General features: G+C 42.1%; 1 protein-coding gene across 3 annotated transcripts in view; it reads left to right on the top strand.

The window, feature by feature from the left end:
- The window catches only part of LOC310864983 (leucine-rich repeat and fibronectin type III domain-containing protein 1-like), a 228644-nt gene extending 208059 nt beyond the window's left edge, over positions 1 to 20585 (top strand). For all 3 annotated transcript variants that reach the window (XM_083773900.1, XM_083773899.1, XM_083773901.1), the window contains 2 exons: positions 14431 to 15805; positions 18646 to 20585. In XM_083773900.1, the coding sequence (XP_083630026.1) occupies positions 14451 to 15805; positions 18646 to 19555 (2265 nt within the window). In that variant the 5' untranslated portion in view covers positions 14431 to 14450 and the 3' untranslated portion in view covers positions 19556 to 20585. The remainder of the gene's footprint in view (positions 1 to 14430; positions 15806 to 18645) is intronic.

Genomic DNA, 20585 nt, shown 5'->3' with positions numbered 1-20585 from the left:
TCCATTTCTGATAAGCACCAAGCTATATATGCTTAGATGATTTCGATTTATTTGTGCACCAGACTGTATGACGGAAGCATTACAAATTGGGAGAGGCAACAGAGGCTACTCACAGAGACACTAGTGAGTAGTGATTACCCAAAATACCCTTTTCTTCACTGCAAAGGAACAAAAACCCTTTTAGTCCCCGTTCTATCTCAAGCTTAAAATAGCATTTATCTCTAACAAAGACAACCTTTGGGCTGCAATTCTGTCATAATGATGATGAGGATAATGGATAATATAATGATCTCATGGATCTCATGGATATGGAAATTTTTGTATAGGTTAGACAAACAGCTGATTGTCTGATAGTTTTGTGTTGGAACCAGTTAACCAATTACACCTGTAAATGGTCACATTCCTTTCACAATTTTCAAAGAATGTCGCACAATGTGTTGTCGTGTAGTTGCGACAACTATGGAATCGAGCATTTCCCGTCAGTTAGTGTGTCGGGCACCATATATAGTGCCCAGGTCTCGTGACAACATGTGACATCATCAGGGATGGAGATGTGGAGACCCTGATGTCATAGTAAATGCGACCTGATGTCGCAGTTAAGCCCATATATGGAGATCCCTGATGTCATCACTATTGGCCAGCAACTCTACATCTGACCTCAAACCCCAAACCCTTAGATCTCCATATATGGATATATTTCAGAACTTGTTCTGACATTCCATATGTTGACCCTTCCCCATCCATCCTTTCTCTTCGATGTCTCCCTTTTGACTTATACCTGTCCATTCAAATTTCAAACTCTAGACGGCCTGCCCCAAAGTTATTAGTGCAGCCACACCCAGCAGCCGGCGAAAACCAGTGTGCTCAACTAGTGTCATTTCAAACTCAAACTTGGGCCTGCCCAAAAGTTATAGTGCAGCTGCGCCCGGCAAAAACAAGAGTTCTCAACGGGCCCGAAAATTAAGGCCTGCATCAAACCCTGTACACTCCAGAGAATGTCCCCGCTACCATCCTTAGATATCCATATACTGTATGGAGCTGACCTGTTCTGACATTCCATATGTTGATCTGACCTCATCAAACCCTGTACACTCAAGACATGCTCCTTATATGGCCAGTACAGAATTCATTCCATGTTGATCTGACCCCCCATGCCAAAGCGCCAGCACTCGCCCAGCATCTTATTGGTGAAGTGAGCTTGTAGATTGGTTATTTATTAGTATAGTGGTTAAGACTAGTCTTTTTTTTTTTATATATTTTTACCCCACGATTTTGTAACCCATTTTTCACCCCTGTGTCAATCATCTAATGTGATCCTGGGCTCTACACACCCTCCACCAACCTAGTCCCCCATATAGACTGTGCCTTACTGTATTATTTGTGACATGCTACAGGCACACAGGAGTTGTGTTACCTCTCCTCTACCCATAAGGATGTTGAAGTTGCCAGAACAGCTAAGCTTTTCTGTTTATCAGACAGACATTTGATTATCTGCCTCCAGCATTACCAGTGGTCACTGTACTATTACAAACATCACACTCATATTGTTCTATTTGTGCATTTGTAATACTCCAACAGTGTGAAATGTCAAAGTAATTAAAAAGGTTATGTCAAAGGGGCAAGGCAACAGTTTGTGTGCCCTTGTATTCTTTCAAAAAAGCGACGTGGGGTGCCAATACCAATTTCCCCCAAAAAAGTTGAGATTTTCTTTTTTTAAGACGTGTACAGACGTCTTAGGCACACCATGGGAAAATTCCCATGGTGACGTCTGGAGACGTCTTGGGCACAAATTGGGTTAACTGGCCAATTGGCATATGGACAGACTGAAAATGGTAAATAAATAAATGGTAAATGGTGCATTTATATAGCGCCTTTATCCATGCTTTACATAGATTGTGCATTACATTCACCCATTCACACACTAATGCCAGCGGAAACCATGCAAGGCACCAACCAGCACATCAGGAGCAATTCGGGTTTCAGAGTCTTGCTCAAGGACACTTCGACATTAAGGGGAGCCCACGTTTGAACTGGCAACCTTGCGGTTACCATCCAGCCACTCTACCCCTGAGCCACCGCCGCCCCAACATAGCTAAATGTTTCTTTAAACTGGTGTCATATGATAATCTATTGGTTCTGTGTGTTGCAAGGGGTAGAATATACTAATTATCACCATGGCAATGAAATATTGTCGATAAAGAAATAATCATGTAAGACATACCAAATTGTTATATGGGCCTTGTAGGTTCAGTGACAAGCTGACAGGTTTCCAATTAGGGATCCAATGAGCATGGAATGAGTCTTTCAGAATATTTCCATTACAACATGGAAGTATACTGACTGGGTGCACATACCTGGTTTTACAATGGGTGTAATGAGAGGGCTTGCTCCAATAATTTGCCCATATACATTTACGTATATCTGCCAAATTGGAAAATAATGTATTCAATTGGTGCATACACTACAGCAGGGTACCCCAATAGGCGGCCCGCGGGCCATTTGCGGCCCACAGAGCGCCCCCTTGTGGCCCATGAAAGATTTTTTTTTAAGGGTCCCAGATATAAATGGCATTGAATGGGTCAGTAGCCTATGCATGTCAAACTGGGCATCCTTTTCAAATGGGGTCTTGCCCTGAAAATGAATTTTCAGGGCAAGACCTCGACCTCGCGCGTGCAGACTCGGCCCCCAGCCTGGTACTCTAGTCAAAATATGGCCCTTGAGGAAAATTAATTGGGGAACCCTGCACTACAGTATCAGCCATCATGATGTTGTTTAAGTATAAGATGCATTTGTGCAAGCTGAGATCACAATGAAGCATGTTAACGTACACTACCGTACATTTGTAAACAGCTAGCTGTTATCAAGACATGTAAGTATTTATAGGCTATCTGCAATATTATAAATTAGGTTCAGTTATGACTATGCAGTATATTACAATTCAGGCATTTAGGAGACACTCTTAATCCAGATAAGAGCGATTTACAGCAAGCAAGCAAGCAACACAAGGTAATACTGTACATCAAATGCATAGAAATTGTAATCTAGGATCATAGGTAAACCAAGAATCATCAGTCTAACAGTAGAATATCCCCAAAGAATCATACACAGTATAGGATGCCAGTTCAACAGTGACCTACATAAATATGATATCTAAATTACATTTTCCCCTTTGCATAACCTGTAAGGTCATCGAAGCTAGGGCAAGTGCTATAGCAAGTGCTATACGAGCTAAGGTGGAGTCTGAAGAGGTGAGTCTTTAGATTATGGCGGAAGAGTCTTCTAATTGTAATGGGGAGTTAATTCCCAGTGGTGTAAAGTATCTAAGTACATTTACTTAGCACTAAGTACTGTACTTAAGTGGAATTTGAAGGTATTTGTACTTTAATTGAGTATTTCCAATTTCCAATACTTTTACTTCTACTCCACTACATCTCAGAGCAAATATATTATATATTTACTTGAACTCCACTACAATTATTTGAAAACTTTAGTTACTAGTTACTTTGGAGATTTGAATTTGGATTATTTATTCTTTCTTTATTGATGATCAATTTTGTACTTTTAATTGAGTACATTTTGAATATGGGACTTTTACTTGTAACGGAGTACATCTACATTGCTGATTGCCTTGACTCTTGATTGCCTATATTAGTCTTTTATACATTTGTTTTAGTTTTAGTTTTTTTTAATTGATCTTTGGAAAATAAGTAAAATATGTGTTTTGCAAATACAATTTAACTTCATTAATTACCGGTAGACATGTCTTGAATGTGTTTGTTGGCAGACTATGGTTTTCTCACAGAATTTGCATACCTGAAGGTTAGGGTTAGGAAATAAGCATAGCCAGATAAAAACAGTATCAAAACTGAATATAGATTTAAATGGTAAATGGTGCATTTATATAGCGCCTTTATCCAAGGCGCTTTACATAGATTGTGCATTACATTCACACACACATTCATACACCGATGCCGGAGGAAACCATGCAAGGTACCAACCTGCACATCGGGAGCAATTACGGGTTTAAAGTCTTGCTCAAGGACACTTCGACACCAACTCTGGGGGGGCCCGGGTTCGAACTTGGAACCTTGCGGTTTCCATCCGGGCGGTCACTCTACCGTCTTTTTTGTTTTCCAACTGCCTTATAGAGCGTTGCAGTCCCGCCCCCGACGAGTGGCCCAGAAGAGAATTTCCCATTCATTTTTGCCATAGACGTTTTGGGAATTCTCTTCCGGCCCACTCGTCGTCATAAAAGGGGGCGGGACTGCGACGCTCTATATCATACGACTTTATGAATATTAACTGATACATAAAAGAAAAATGTGGATTCAGGGATCCATCTCCTCATCATTCTCTCTAAAATTGTACAGTTAGCTTATTGTCATGGGTACATAAAATGAATATTGTGTATTTGTTGTCTCACTGCTCTCTTTTTAGAAATATTTGGCTATTGTATGCTAATTGTAATTATTTTATCATTCACATACTGTAGATAACACACATTCTCTTCATCAGGAGCAAGATAATCAAGAACGAATATTATATGAAGAAGACATTCCGTGACTAAAGTTGTATTTGTCTTGTCGAGGTCACACATCATTAAGATATTCAAATGTGTTTCTGCCAAACCAGATGTATACAGTACATGAGGATTACTAATGCTATATGATAATGTTACGGCATTATATACAGAATACTGAACATTCTGAGCTGTTATATTTGATGCAGTTGATTAGGTAGTGAATGGCATTCAATACTTTTCTCCTATGTATGGCAATGGCAACCTTTAGTCTTTTGTAATCGTTAGAGGCCTGTCAGTGGATGTTTAATCATTATTCAGAATACGATTCACATGGATCGCCATAAATTAATCATCATTGTGTAATTAAGTCATGCTTGGAAAACCCACTAGTAGGGGTCATTGCATTTTTAGTATATATTATACGATTTATCAAAATTGATAAATTAGCTCTTTTGTCAAAGCAGACTAGGAATCATTTCCCTTAAGTTAACAGTAACAGTAAAAGTAAAAGTAAAAGTAAAAGTAAGTTAGTTAGTTAGTTTCATTTATTGTCCACAATGTGGAAATCCGTCTTCGTTCCCATAACAACAGTAACAACATAACAGCAACAACACTTACACACAATTATGTCCATGGCAAAAAGCAGGACAACAGTGACAAATACATTAAAAAACGGTTTAACGATTGATTGATTGATTGATTGAAATATTTATGAACAGTTTGCAGAATTACAGTACATTTCAAGCACAAACTCAATACAAAGACTGTTAACTGTGAGTGGATGACCCAATTAAGCATTACACTTGTTTACAACAGGGTCCACCTTGTTCAATTCATCAAAACATTTAGAGACGTACAAATAGACACTTCTATATAGTTAAAGAACAGAACAGGAACGAGACATGGTATCATTTAGTGCCTTAATGGCATTAGGAATTAAGGAATTTATAAAGATGTTACGGTTAGCTTTATGTACTTTGTACCTTCTACCAGAGGGAAGTAGTTCCAACTCCCAGGAGAGTTTTCTATCTTGATAGTTTTTTCCCCAAATTACTTCCTTGTAGATACAACTTAATTGTTTCTGTTTCTTCCCAATGATTTTTGAGGCTAGGTTCACTTCTTGCGTAGTAGGTGGAGGCGTTGGTTACAGGTTTTAAAAATCTGGTCAGTATTTTCTAGGGATGCACAATTAATCGGTAGCATATATCGGCCATAAAAATGCCATATCGGTATCGGAATGTTATCAAAATAATACAGATTATTTAATCGGTTTTAAAATAAATGAAAAATCTACATTTCATTTGTGTACTCATCTCATTCAGTAGTCATTCAGTTGTGAAAACAGACACTTGGAAAAGAGTATATTGATTGATTGAATTCTTTATTAACAGGCTTTAGGCCAAACTCCTAGACCTAGGGCCTAGGCTTGTTTCCATTGTGGTCCTCTGTATAATATCGGATATTATATCGGTCATAATTTTATAATCGTGCACCCCTAGTATTTTCACTGAAATTAAGTTTGCTGTCAATATATGTGCCTAAATATTTAAAATTGTCTACTACCTCCACAATTGTCGTCCTTTGTTTTTGTCACATTGATCCCTAAGGAGCTTTTATCGCATCAGTTCTGAAGAGATGACAATACTCTGTAGGTTTCCTCCCCCGCTGTGTCCCCCTTCTTTAGTAAGGCAACCATATCATCTGCATACTTAAACAATGACACATATCCTGTTCTAACTGGAATTAATTAAGGAGAAAATTAAGGGTGATAAGATAGTCCCCTGTGGAGCACCAGGGTTCAGTGATGTCGGACAGAGTATCATTCACACAGACCTGTTGAGGACGGTCAGAGAGGAAGTCTCTGACAAGATGGATAATACCTCCACTATGTCAATGAGTCCCTGCAGAAGGGTGTGTATCTGCATGCTATTGAAAGCAGAGGTAAAATCAATAAAAAGGACCCTGGCAATGTGGGAGGGGACTTGGAGATGCTTTGACAGTGTGTTAAACAGGCTGATTGGTGCATCATCAGTTCCCCTCTGACTTTTACAAGCTAATTGCAGATGATCTAAGCTGTTAGAAACCATCGCTGTAATTTGTCTGCTTATGACTCTCTCAAAACATTTTCCCAAAATAGAAGTATAAGAGCAATAGGGCTGAAGTCTTTTAGTTCAGGGGCCCCAGGCTTCTTGGGGAGAGGCACAATACAAGACTTTTTTTGGGGGGGGCATTGTTAGAGAATCAAGCAAATACTGGAATAGCTTCAACACAATACCTTTAAGTTCATGAACATCTTCTTTCAACACTTAGTCTAGGCCATCTGGCCCAGGGGCCAAGTTGGGCTTAACAGAGCTAGCTACAATTTCATGTTCACTGTGTGTATTTCCTTGGTCACTGTCTTTTCCCGTCTCAGCTTAGCCCTGTATCGTGGAAGATGTATGACGTTATGGTCAGACTTCCCCAAGGCAGGCCTGCAGATGGATTTATAGGCGTCTGGTATGTTGCGTGCCATAACACTTTCTGTGACAAGTCTATAAAGTTGTATCTTATCTGATACAACTGATTAAAGTACACACAGAAAAGGGAATGCTTGTGTTGATTGGTTATGAGTGCATGCATGCAGATGGGTGTTTAAAGAAAGTTAAATATTTATATTAATAAACAATAATACAATAGTTTGTTAGCCTGACACACGATTAGGGGCTGGAGCCAGGCTAATAGTTGGTATACTTTAGCAAAAGATATCTGGTATAAAAGCATGTCATTTGAGCCATATACTAAACCCATAATAATGTCTCTACTCCTGCTCTAAAAGTGAATCATATACAGTAAGTGCCACATAATATCATGCAGGGATGCATTATGAGTAGAACAAAGGCAAGTTGAGGCTTGGGAAGGGGAAATTAGTAAGACATCACAAAAGCAACACGCATGTGGTAACACAAAGCACCATATGTGATGAAACAAAAAAAAGGGTAATTTTTTCCATTATGAAACAAGCATAATATAAATCATGAATAGTGCAGAATAATGAAAATGGGTCATCAAACCATTGGCAATGTTTTCTAACTATCTATGCATGCTTGTTTTGAAAATGTAACTGTAAAGCAATGATCCGTTGAAAGTCAGCAGTATTGCTTTATTTGCAGAGAAGAAAACTAGCCTCATTATTCATAGTTGAGAGTTTTTTATTTTCCCCCCTGAGTATAGCACTCCAGAAAAGGCCACAGAAATGTAGGCATATAAATAACACTGTTCTTCCCATTCACAGGAGAGAAATGTTTTGGACTAAATTTAATAAAGATGAAAGTTGTACAGTTTTACTTCACTAAGACACATGAAATAGTATGGTTCAAGTTTATTAAAATTACATCAATGTTCTTGCTGCAGTCAAAAGTGTGAAATCTGAGTTCAGAGCTCTATTATCTAGCAAATCTTAAATAAGAGGATCGAACACTGACCTGATTCATTTATTAATCATAGCAGCTAGCAGATGGAATATAGTTGTTTGTTTGCTTGTTTTTTGCTGAGCAGCCAATTGTGAACAATTTGTGCATACATTTATTTTGGCTTGGAAAACAACCACATCCCGGAATTGCATTATACATGATAGATAGGTTCTCATGATTAGTGGAAAGATTTCATGGATCTAACTGGGGCTTTGCTTTGTCCTAGAAAAAAATGAGTGTGCTTTTATTAAACATGTTTATATGAGGGAATTATTAGTTTGATTTTCACCAGAAAGATCTTGATCTCAGTGGAGAAGGGCCTATTGATTAGAGGCCTGACATATTCCAGGACATGTTGCATAACGCGACACTGGTAATAATTAAGCTTTGTATAGCAGCAATAGTTTATGCATCTCCATTCATCTACTGTACATGCTAAGGTTTAAGTGGATAGTAATTGAAAAGAGAAGATGGAAGGTGGTGTGCTTGCCATGCAGACATAATTATAAAATGCAAATGCTGCTCTATTTGCCAAGGTATTTCTGCCCTTGACGAGATTTGACTGTAAATCCCAGGGGCTACGGAGCTCCAAAGAGCTTGGTTTAGGCATCTACTGGTGGAGACAGAGTTGACTCCAATGAACTCAGGCTGTCAATAATTATGCCTCCTTCCTGACAAGAGTCACTCTGGGGCAACTGTTCACTGCCTACACTGACTAATTGGAATTTACTCTTGGCTGACAGTGTCGTTAGACACAACACCATTATATCGGGGTGAACTTTTCTGAACTAAAGACGGCTGCATTCATAGCGGATAATGATTGACCATTTACAATGTCACAATAACACACCTAAACAGACATGCTAAATGCCATTGTTGACTTTGTTAAATATTGTCAAAAGCATAGTGCCACATAGGCAGCTTTTTGTGTGTTCGAGTCCCGTTCATGACGACTTTTGCTGCATCTCTTTCCTGTCTGTCCTCAGTCCTCAGTGTAACTATCAATAAAGGCACAAAAGCCAAAAACAAATCTTAAAAAAATAAAAAATAAAGCATAGTTTCCCCCAGTGTTTCTTGTGTAGAGAAAGAAAAGTTGTTCCTCAATACCACAAGCAATTCAAAGGAGTTTAAATATTTTGTAGTGTGGTGCATATTATAAACTGAACACTGCTTCGCCATGTTTAGTTCTGATTCTGGGGACAGAAAGCAGACTTGTCCCAGATGACCTGGGATATCTGGATTGTTCATGCAGTACAAGATCAGAAAAGTATTTTGGCCCTAAACCAACAGTAGTATTTTGTATTAACTTTTTCTCCAGAGAGGGAGCCAGTGTAAAAATAACTGGAGTGTCTTTTTTTTTCTCCAGAGTTGTTTTAATAATGAGACATAGCTTGCGGAGTTAGGTCATTCAGACATACTCGAGGGGGTTCATGCCATGCTCAAAAGGCACATACTATACTCAAGGGGTTAACATGCTGCATTACTATGTGGGTGTATTCAGTGTGTGCAAGTCCCCCAAGCTGACCAATTGGGCGGGCTACTAAAGCTCACTAGACTGCATGCTCTTCCTGCCTTCCTCTGCATATGGTTCCTCGTTGTATGTGATGTTTTCTCCCACCACCACCCCAGGACCACCGGTGGGCTCTGCTATTTATGCTCCCCATGGGGGGTTTATTGTATATCTATCTCCCTGCTCTTAATGTTTTATGTTGGTGCTTAATCGTGCCGAGCAGGGAGAAAATCCAGCAGAGCCGAATGCCAAGTCAAATATCATATGCACACTCATTACTCATTCTGTAATAAATATTGGTAAATCTATTCATGAGTTGTCTGACTGAAATGGTAATTTTGGGTAAGATTGGGTAACACTGTGCAGGGATAGGGGAATGTACAGACCTTTGGAGAGGTTACACCAGTTCCGGTGTGGAGATTGAATTGAGGCAAACAAAGAGATTGAATGAAATCCACGTCATTTCCACCCATGTCCATAAATATAAATCTTTATATAAAGAGACATACAATGTCTATAAGGATATCATTTGTTAGGACTTGAGCAGCAGCATTCTGAATCAACTGCAGTCATCTGATGTATTTTTAGCAACCTGACCTGTATGAGGAAAAATAAAGGGAAGCTCCGCACACTCAGATCTGCGCACAATCAGTTTATTTTTGGCAAGCTTTCGGTCTACTGACCTTCTTCAGGCAACCTGACCTGTAAAAGAGCAACTGCCTTGGCAACAATGTTTTATTTTCCCTCCATGAGATGTTTAGGGATTTGAATACGATTTGAATGCAAATACAATCAAGGGGTATCCATAAAATGAAAGAAACCTGTACAGCAATTTGTTAAATTTGTAAAACAAAGGATTCCAGTATTGATGGAACATTTTTTCAACTCAACCATGGCAACCATTATAAAGCAACTTTACTATGCTATATAATGCATAGATTATACCAGACGGGTACATTACAAAACAAATTTAAAGTGTCTTGGGATAGGACGCCATTTTAACATAAGATACACTCTTGGCGAGTGCTGTCTTAACATCGGTCCAAATCTGTCATAGGCATTTGATTTAGTTAAAATCTGGTGACTGTGAAGGCCATAGTATATGATTCACATAAAAGCATTCAGTAACCTGTCATGCCCTGTGAATGGGGGCATTGTCATCCTAGACTCTCATCAGGATAGAAATGTTTCATCATACTAAGGGTGATCACTCAGAATAACATATCGATTTGCAGTGACCCTTCACTCTAAGGGGACAAGTGGACCCAAAGCATGCCAGGAGAAAATGCCCCACACAGCATAACAGAACCAAGGGACGGCATCAATGTAGGGATCAAGCATTCAGGGCTGTACCATTCTCTTGATGTACACCACACATTAACTCGCCCACTTGTCGAGAATATGGTGAAGGATGACTCATCTGATCATATCACTTTTATCCTCATCTCTGTAGATCAGTGGGTATGGTTTTTTGCTCCACTGAACTATCAAATGTGCTTGGTCTTTGTAATGAAGGGATTATGCACTGCAACCCTATTATAACCTCCGTCTCTATGTAGTTGTTGGTCTACTGTTCATGCCGACACAGTCTGATCTCGTCCTGCATAGACATTCTCTGTCTCCTGAGGAAGAGTTGCTTGTCTGTTTTTCGTTACATATCACACTGATGCATGAGCATCACGGTCATTGAATGTGCGCTTTTGACCACAATTCCCAACCCTATTAACTGATGTCTTTCCCATATAGGCCGAAATGCATGTCACTTTAGTCACTGTTCCTTGAAATACTATCCAGTTGACCATTCCTCAATAATGACCCTATTTCATAGTCGGATAGACCTTTTTCTTTCCACTCAGTTATTCAGGTTTTTCCTTTAATTTCTCACCCATCAATCTCAGTTACTGTACTTGTAGCATTTTATATTATGTAATTGGAAGTCCTGTCCATTTCTCTTTGCAATTTTTTAACATTTATAATGATCCCCCATTTTTTCAACAGAACAACTAACTCCTTATTAGTAAGTTAGTAACAGCCTAACGGGGAATAAACATGAGATATTGGCAGTGGTGTAAAAAGTACTCAAATGTTTTACTTAAAGGTATATTCAGTGATTTCACTCAAAAAACCTTAGGTTTCGTTTTTGGCTGTGGGACCCAGCCTTTTGTCCAATCAGGATAGAGAGTCAAAAACGAAACCTAAGGTATTTTGACCCCCAGGGGTTAACTGGGGACAGGGAGGAACTCCTTATATGGCCAGCACACTCTATAGTAGGGAGGATTATCACAACAAAACAAAAAAATAAGTGATATTTGAATTAAGTGAAATCACTGAATATACCTTTAAGTAAAAGTATCAATACTGCAATGTAGAACTAGAATAGCTTTAGCTATTGAAAAATAGCAGATCTACAATCTCATAGCGCGCGCTACGAGCTTGTAGTTCTGCTATTTTAGAAAAAGCGAAGAACCACTGACATAGAAACATCGCTTTTTCAGAAAACTGTCAGGATGTAGAAGACATTTTTAGAATCTGATCTCAGGTCAAAATGTACTTAAAGTACTAAAAGTAGAAGTACTCATATTGCAGAACGTCCTGAAATGTATACAGGGCTGAAGTGGTTAGTGTAACTAGTAAACATGCAATGTTGTCAAAGTTACTCCAAAACGGTAATAATATTACTTATTACTAGTTACTTTAAAAAAAGTAATATTAATACTTTACTTATCACTCCCTGCCACAAGTAACTAGTTACTTATTACTTTACTTATTACTTTTTTTTCTCGCCCCCAGTAATTGCATCTTTTGTCCCCAAAAGTCTTATTTGCATTTTCAGCATTAGCAGTCCCCCCCCCCCCCCCCTTACAGGTAACCAAATGAGGTGCAACACCTCAAGAGGCAATTTAATTTTAGAAAAGAACAAACGGTGAAATAAACAGCCGACTTCAAAGCAAATTGTATGCCTTGTATGCCACGGTTTGCCACCAATCGCGTCGCTAATTCGCCAGTGTGTAATAACCTTAAGACTTTTACTGTGTATGAATTCATAAATTACAAACTAAATGAAAACCACACCTGGGCTCAATGTGATAATGAAACGCAATCTTTGAACAGAGTCTCACACTACTCGGTTTGTTCTGCATGCGTTCCAGACAGTTTAAGGCCCGCCACTTCTACATCTGATACTTCACATGTACAGACAAGTACGCGTGTATCGTTTCCGTATGCGCTCTAGTGTAGTGTCCGGATCAGCAGCCTGCAAAGCAACTCCATCCCAACCCAGTCTACCGTTATAAATAAACACCCAAGCCCACATATGCTGTGGTATATTCCATCCCTCATCCAGGATCCGTTGCAGGTCAGCCACCGTGATTGCATTTGACCGAGCTGCCAATCAGGTGCCAATCGAGTCAATATATTACCAACAGGAGAATACACAGTTTTACTTTGCCAGGTCAATTTGGCTCATTTCCCTTATACTCCACATAATCAGCTGTGCTGCTCATCCCACAAATGCATGATCATTACAAAATGTACTAACGTCTTTGGGGCTCTCCCTATTAATAGCTAATCTTATTCAATAAATGCAATTGGAGGCCCAGGCCGTAGCGTAACGGTCTGGGCACCGGACTGGTGATCCAGTCGCGGTGTGCTGCGGGTTCGACTCCCGGACCCGACACGGCCTTTACCGCATGTCATCCCCCCATCTCTCTCCCGTTTCCTGTCAGCCTACTTTCTATCCCTTAAAAAATCAATAAAGGCGTAAGCCGCAAAAAAATATCTTAAAAAAAATGCAATTGGAGTCTAATCGCCAAAATGTTATGCAATGCCAATAATGCAAATGCTATGCAATAAAACTATTCATTTGCAACAACTTGATCTTTCCTTTCATTGATCCACTGAGAGATCTGATGTTATGCATGGATAGCACCAACAAATCTTAAAACAAGCAAAGGGCCGGAAGCCTGCATAGAAAGAAAACTATTCAGTCAGATGCACTGTAATTTTACATACACTTTGTAAGAATGGGTGTCTTGCACAGAACTCAACACATCTCTTTATATCAGCTTGATAGATTTTCTGATGAACACTGAAGGTTAATGCATCGACAATCTGGACTGATACCAAAGAGGGCGAAGCCACTGTCGATGTGGCAGGCATCAAAGATTGTGTTCCGCCAGGGTTTTTTGGTGTGGTTATTACGCCCAAGGATCACATTCTGCAGTCTGCACTGCAGACCTGTGTGCCGTGCAGAGACTTGGAATCAATTCTCTAAATGGGTATCAGAGGATGTGTACATCCTCCTCAACTCCACAGGCACCCAATAATCCCTCCAATCCGACAGATTTAAAACCAAGGAGTCTGCCCCCTTTTTTCACACCTTCACTTTTTGTTGCCATGATTTAGCTTACTTGTCAGACTCGTGTCTAATTCATAGTGCACATTTCAGAAGCATAAGGAGAGGAGATGGCATGAAAAGGTCATATCAATCATTGAGCAGTGCTGACAATTGCCCTTTTCTCCTTTTAATTCTCTTTGCTGATATGGAGATCAAATGGACGCAAAACTAAAGCTTTATTTCACATAGTGTATAGGCTTAACACATCATGTTATGATCATTCAATTTATTATATTGTTCACTGACAAATCTGGTGATGTAGAAAACAAGTTGCATAAATCATTTAATATGCATTCCAGAACGGATACAGAGACTGATGGTTATGATTCAGCATTGCGGTGCTGCCTTTCTTTCATCATCGACCCATGCGCCATTCTTTCAGAAAAGCTCCATAACATTTTTGTGATGGTTACTGTGTTGGACAGTCTCAATAAACCTGGCCTGACTCCAGTTGGGCAGCCTGCTCTATAAGCTATGATGTTATTCAAGAAACCAGAGCTCCATTTCTTCTCTTATTTTTTTTGTAACTTATCTGTCTCTGTCTCCTGTGTAGGAACTGGTATCTGATCAACAATGGAGCGGCTGGTCCTGTCTGTGCTGCTGTGTGCAGTGTTAGTTAAGGGCTACAGTTGCCCCGGACGCTGCATCTGTCAACACCTCTCCCCAACTCTGACTCTGCTCTGCGCCAAGACCGGCCTCCTCTTCGTACCCCCCACCATCGACCGCAAGACCGTGGAGCTTCGCCTCACCGACAACTTCATCACGGTCATCCGCAGGAAAGACTTTTTCAACATGACCAGCCTGGTCCACCTCACGCTGTCTCGGAACACCATCAGCCAAATCACTCCCCTCGCCTTTCTCGGCCTGCGTTCCCTGCGAGCCCTGCACATGGATGGCAACCGCCTCAGCGTTATCAAGAGTGACCACTTCAAAGGCTTAATCAATCTGCGCCACCTCATCCTAGGAAACAACCAGATCCACGCCGTGGCGTCCACTGCCTTTGACGAATTTGTGTCCACCATTGAGGACCTGGACTTGTCCAATAACAACCTGAGAAACCTGCCCTGGGAGGCCATAGGGAGAATGACTAACATGAACACGCTCACTCTGGACCACAATTTGATTGATCACATTGAAGCAGGGACCTTCACACTCCTCACCAAGCTGGTCCGTTTGGACATGACCTCCAACAGGCTGCACAAGCTGCCTCCAGACAGCCTGTTCCAACACGCCCAGGTCCTGGCCTCCACTCTGGCGGTGAGCTTCGGAGGGAACCCACTCCACTGCAACTGTGAGCTGCTGTGGCTCCGCAGGCTGACTAGGGAGGACGACCTGGAGACCTGCGCCTCACCGGACCATCTCATGGACAAGTACTTCTGGTCCATTCAGGAGGAGGAGTTCATATGTGAGCCTCCACTGATCACCAAACATATTTCCACCAAGCCGTATGTGATGGAAGGTCAGGGGGTCACCCTCAAATGTAAAGCCATGGGAGACCCCGATCCAGACATCCACTGGCGATCACCAGACGGCAAGCTGGTGCACAACTCCACCCGCACCGTCCTGTATGCGAACGGCACCCTTGATATCCTCATCACAACTCTGAAGGACAGCGGGGCCTTCAATTGTGTGGCTTCCAACGCGGCTGGCATCGCCACGGCTGCTGTTGAGATCAACATGATCCCCCTGCCCCTGTTTGTCAACAACACGGCTCACATGCGCGAGGACCCCGGCCTGTCGGACATAACCACTTCCTCCAAATCTGGAAATGACACTAAGGGCCACGACAAGCAGGACAAGAGAGTGATGGTCACTGAACTGACGTCATCCTCCACTGTGATCCGTTGGCCATCTGAGCGGCACATCCCCGGTATCCGGATGTATCAAATTCAGTATAACAGCACTGCAGATGACACTTTGGTTTACAGGTGAGTCACATTTGTGTGTGTGTGTGTGTGTGTGTGTGTGTGTGTGTGTGTGTGTGTGTGTGTGTGTGTGTGTGTGTGCGTGTGCGTGTGCGTACGAGCGAGGGGGGGGGGGGGGGGGGGGTAACCCTTAGATTAGAGAATATGTGAGCCATCTGGAATAACCATCTGCTTTAGTGGCATGACAGATTATTATAAACTATATGGGGTTGCCATATAGATCCCATGTTGTGTAGATGCATGAGTATTAAATAGAATTTAATTTGTTCTTTTTTTCTTCTTCTTAAATTTGGAGTAGCGAATTCTTGTTCAATTAATCCTCCCCACATTAATTTCTGTGGTTTGTCACTGCTGGTTGTACCCCACTGGCTCACCTGCCAGTGAGGAGCCCCCACCGGGAGGACGTACTGTCTTACCCCACTGGCTCACCTGCCAGTGAGGAGCCCCCACCGGGAGGATGTACTGTTGTACCCTACTGGCTCACCTGCCAGTGAGGAGCCCCCACCGGGAGGATGTACTGTTGTACCCCACTGGCTCACCTGCCAGTGAGGAGCCCCCACCGGGAGGATGTACTGTTGTACCCCACTGGCTCACCTGCCAGTGAGGAGCCCCCACCGGGAGGATGTACTGTTGTACCCCACTGGCTCACCTGCCAGTGAGGAGCCCCCACCGGGAGGATGTACTGTTGTACCCCACTGGCTCACCTGCCAGTGAGGAGCCCCCACCGGGAGGATGTACTGTTGTACCCCACACTGGCTCCCGTTGAACACCCCCTACTGACAGGCATCGCCCCAAAGTGACAAAGATTGCCCACCCTGCTTGTGTTGACTTCCCCGAACATGGCCAATTGTGTTGGTAGATGCTCGGCAAGCTAGATTAAATGGTGGATTCCCATTTCTCCTAGGCTCCATGGTGGTGGATAGGTACATAATAGCCTACCCCTGTTCCCTAGACTAGTCGGAATTGTCAGCACCGATTAACCCATTTTGACCTGAGATCAGATTCTAAAAAAGTCTTCTACATCCTGACAGTTTTCTGAAAAAGCTATGTTTCTATGTCAGTGGTTCTTCGATTTTTCAAAAATAGCAGACCTACAAGCTCGTAGCGCGCCTGGGTTAAGCGTGATCAAATGGAAAGCCCTCTGTTTTGCATTATGTAATTCATTCAAATTTTCTGGACTATTCCTATTTTCTTTTATAATTGTCATGACATAATTGCACACATGCAGTACAGTATAGTATTGTGATTAAAGATGGGCAACATGTTTAGTTGCAACAAGTAGATCATTAGACAGAGAGAGAGAGAATGGAAACCTATTAACCAGTTGGTTATAACAACTTAACTTATTGAACGTTTTATTCTTTTTCATTGTAACAAAAAGCGAAGCAATTTCTTCTGTGCCCTTTTTTTCAAGCTCCCCAGTGAGCCATTCATACTATTCTAACCGCCATTTTTGAAAGGGACATGCGCTGTTTTCAATGTCTCAAACATTGATTCAATGTGATATACTGACAAATATCTCAGTAAAAGGCAGAAGATTTAATGGTGGTTGACTTAGGTGACACTGTGGTGCAGCGTAAGGTGACAGTGAGAAATGGCTATCCGATCTTCGTGTATAGAGCAAAATGACAAAGGTAAATTGTGATGTGACAAGCGAAAGTAGAGCAAGCATCACTGTATTTCATGACACCACAAGAAGAGTTGGGGCAGATTGCTGGACAGATGCAACGCGATATGACAACAATTTAGGTGTCGTGGGAATGTTCTAAGGTCAAGTGTTTTTAGCATTTTCAAGGATTACGAGGCTCACACTCTTTGAACACAGAGCAAAAGGCCATTCCATCTGTGTTAATATAATTAGAAGCACAAACCTTTCCCCTCAAGGAACACTTTGATGTTAATCACTTGTAGGTAATAATGTACCACCTTAAGACAAAACAACACTCAACACTTACACCGGAGGAGTAAATTACACAGAGTGCTCATTATGCCTGGTTAGGTAAAATAAATAGAAAAGTCAACCACAAATATCATCACCATGTGACATATTTCAAAAGCTTACAGGGCTGTGTCCCAAGTCGCCCCCTTTATATTTTCATTGTGGATAATGATATTCGCTTGCCAGAATTTGGACCCGGACATTTTGAGTACCCTAAGGTTTTATGTTAGAAATGTTGAGTATGGGTCCCCAGCATTTAGAAACTGCTGGATGCTAACTTGCATTATGTTGGGCAATTTTCTTAATTAGCATAATTAGCTGGGGTACCATTAACATCCAATATAAGGCAACATTTTCTCAATTTCATTATGCTTTAAGTAGCATGTGACACGTCAAACTAGGGGTTTTCCATGATTCTGAATCCATTGAAAGCATTATTTTTGCACAAAAATCACTCCTTGGGCTAAATTTGGCCATAGCCACTTCACCACTGCAAAACTAATGCTTGCAATGGATTCAGAATCATGAAAACCCCCTAGTTTGACCCGTCCCATATGCTACTGTTGCCTTATATTGGATGTTAATGTTGCAGCTTATTATGCTAATTAAGAAAATTGCCCAACATATGCAAGTTAGCATCCGGCAGTTTCTAAATGCTGGGGACCCATACTCAACATTTCTAACATAAACCTTTAGGGTACTCAATGGGGCTGTATGGGCTGGCAAGTGGACTAACATACAGGTAAACCCTTTTGATTTTCCACCTTATCCGTAGGCCGCGTATGAAGGCACTGTGAAAGTCATTGCTTCTTCAGCATTGTCAGTTTCCATACCTATGGCGGTTAAAACGTCCTTTCTTGTGTTGTAAGTTAACCACTCCACTTTTGTTCCATCCTCCCTGCAGGATGATCCCGTCGACCAGTAAGACCTTTCAGATCAACGACCTGGCCGCGGGGCGCGAGTATGACCTCTGTGTGCTCGCGGTGTACGACGACGGCATCACGTCGCTGACGGCCACCCGCGTGGTCGGCTGCGTGCAGTTCCACACGGCCAACGAGGTCAGCCAGTGCCGCTTCATCCACAGCCAGTTCCTCGGCGGCACGATGATCATCATCATCGGCGGCATCATCGTGGCCTCCGTGCTGGTGTTCATCATCATCCTCATGATCCGCTACAAGGCCTACGGCAGCCCCGACGACGGCGGCAAGGCCAAGGTCATCTCCAGCATGCACTCTCAGACCAACGGCAGCCAGCACAGGCTCCAGCACTCCGCCTCCAAGCTGGTGTCCGAGGAGGACGGCTTCCGCGAGGCGTCCCAGGCGCCACGGGAGTGCATGGCACTGGTGCTGAGGATCGACGGCGATAAGAGGGAGGACGAGGCGGCCACCACGTCCGTCCTGCAGGTGGAGATGCCTCCCTTCGCCGCCGACAGGCTGAAGAGGAGAACCAGCCTGGACGCACAGTGCTCTGGCCCGCCGTCTGAGGACACGCAGACGGACAGTAGCCTGACCGGCTCCACCATGTCCCTGTGTCTCATAGGCCCCAACGCTGGCACTAAGGAGGCCCCGAGGCTCAAGGACAAGAAGAGCACCTTGGCCAATTTGGGGCTGTTCCCCAATGAACTGGCACGAACTAGGCACAGGTTCTCGTTCGACGGAGGCGATTACTCCATATTTCAGAGTCACAGTTACCCGCGCAGAGCGAGGACGAGGTGGCACAAGTCCACCAACCAGATCAACGTGGAGTCGTCGCCGCTCGCTCATCGCAGAGTTACATTCAGCAGCACTGAGTGGATGCTGGAAAGCACAGTCTGAGAGGAGTGGTCCAGCCTCCATGGCCACAAGCACACGGATACACACACACACACACACACACACACACACACACACACGTATGCACTCACAAGCGAACCCAGATGCACCCATGACATAGATACATAGTCATACATCAACATACTGTATACACAAGCACACAATTGACTGTACACATTATACTATATACACTCACATGCATATATCCACACACGCAAACTTTCAGTGAATTGCTGGAGAAGAACACGTTCTCCTGTCATGTCCTGCCTCCCCATCCTACTCCCAGAGAGGTCGTTGACCATGTCATTTCTGTATGCAGCAGTGCCTTATTCTAAAAGATGTACGAATGGAGGACGCTGCTCACCGTAGTCATAAACTCTCCTCTCTGTCATTGTCTCCACTCTGTTATGGGGAGCTTTTCGTTCAGTTGTTGATTTCCCCTTTTTTCTATGACATGCCAAGGGTGTGGCGTTTGGATGCGACTGTTTTTCTTTTTAATTGGTAAAAACGATGGTAAACAAACAAAGAATCAAACAAACTACTACATCACACTGTAAAGTGAACAGCCAGGTATCATGTATGTCAACCATTCTTTGGATTCTTTCAGACAAAAACAAAAATGACACAAACTTTTGCACAGAAGACACGAGATACAAGGAGTATCAACCACCAGTCTATACAATAATAAAAAGATACTAGAAGTACACATGCCGATTTCTAATGTTAGCATAGCAAGGATGGACCTGTTAACCGTGGATATTCCTCCTTAACGGTTGGACTGTACGATATTAAGGTATTGTTCCTGATGTGACTGTATGATATTAATCGGTACTGTATCTGGCTGGTCTAGATAAAAAGACAACAAAAAAGACATATATAAGTATATTAAAACATTGATGTATGTGTACTAACTATGTAAGTAAGTAAGTCATATGTCACATGACTTTTTACAAAGCATTTGGGTGCTGGCTGCAAGTTTTTACATTAAAAACCTGTGTCATCACACCTCCCCCTATATTTAGTATGTCAACGT

Source organism: Protomyctophum parallelum (genome assembly GCF_964188405.1).
Source record: "Protomyctophum parallelum genome assembly, chromosome: 9".
Classification (NCBI taxonomy): Eukaryota; Metazoa; Chordata; class Actinopteri; order Myctophiformes; family Myctophidae; genus Protomyctophum; species Protomyctophum parallelum.
The sequence above is the reverse complement of the archived record's forward strand: the minus strand, read 5'-3'. Positions and strand labels throughout refer to the sequence as shown.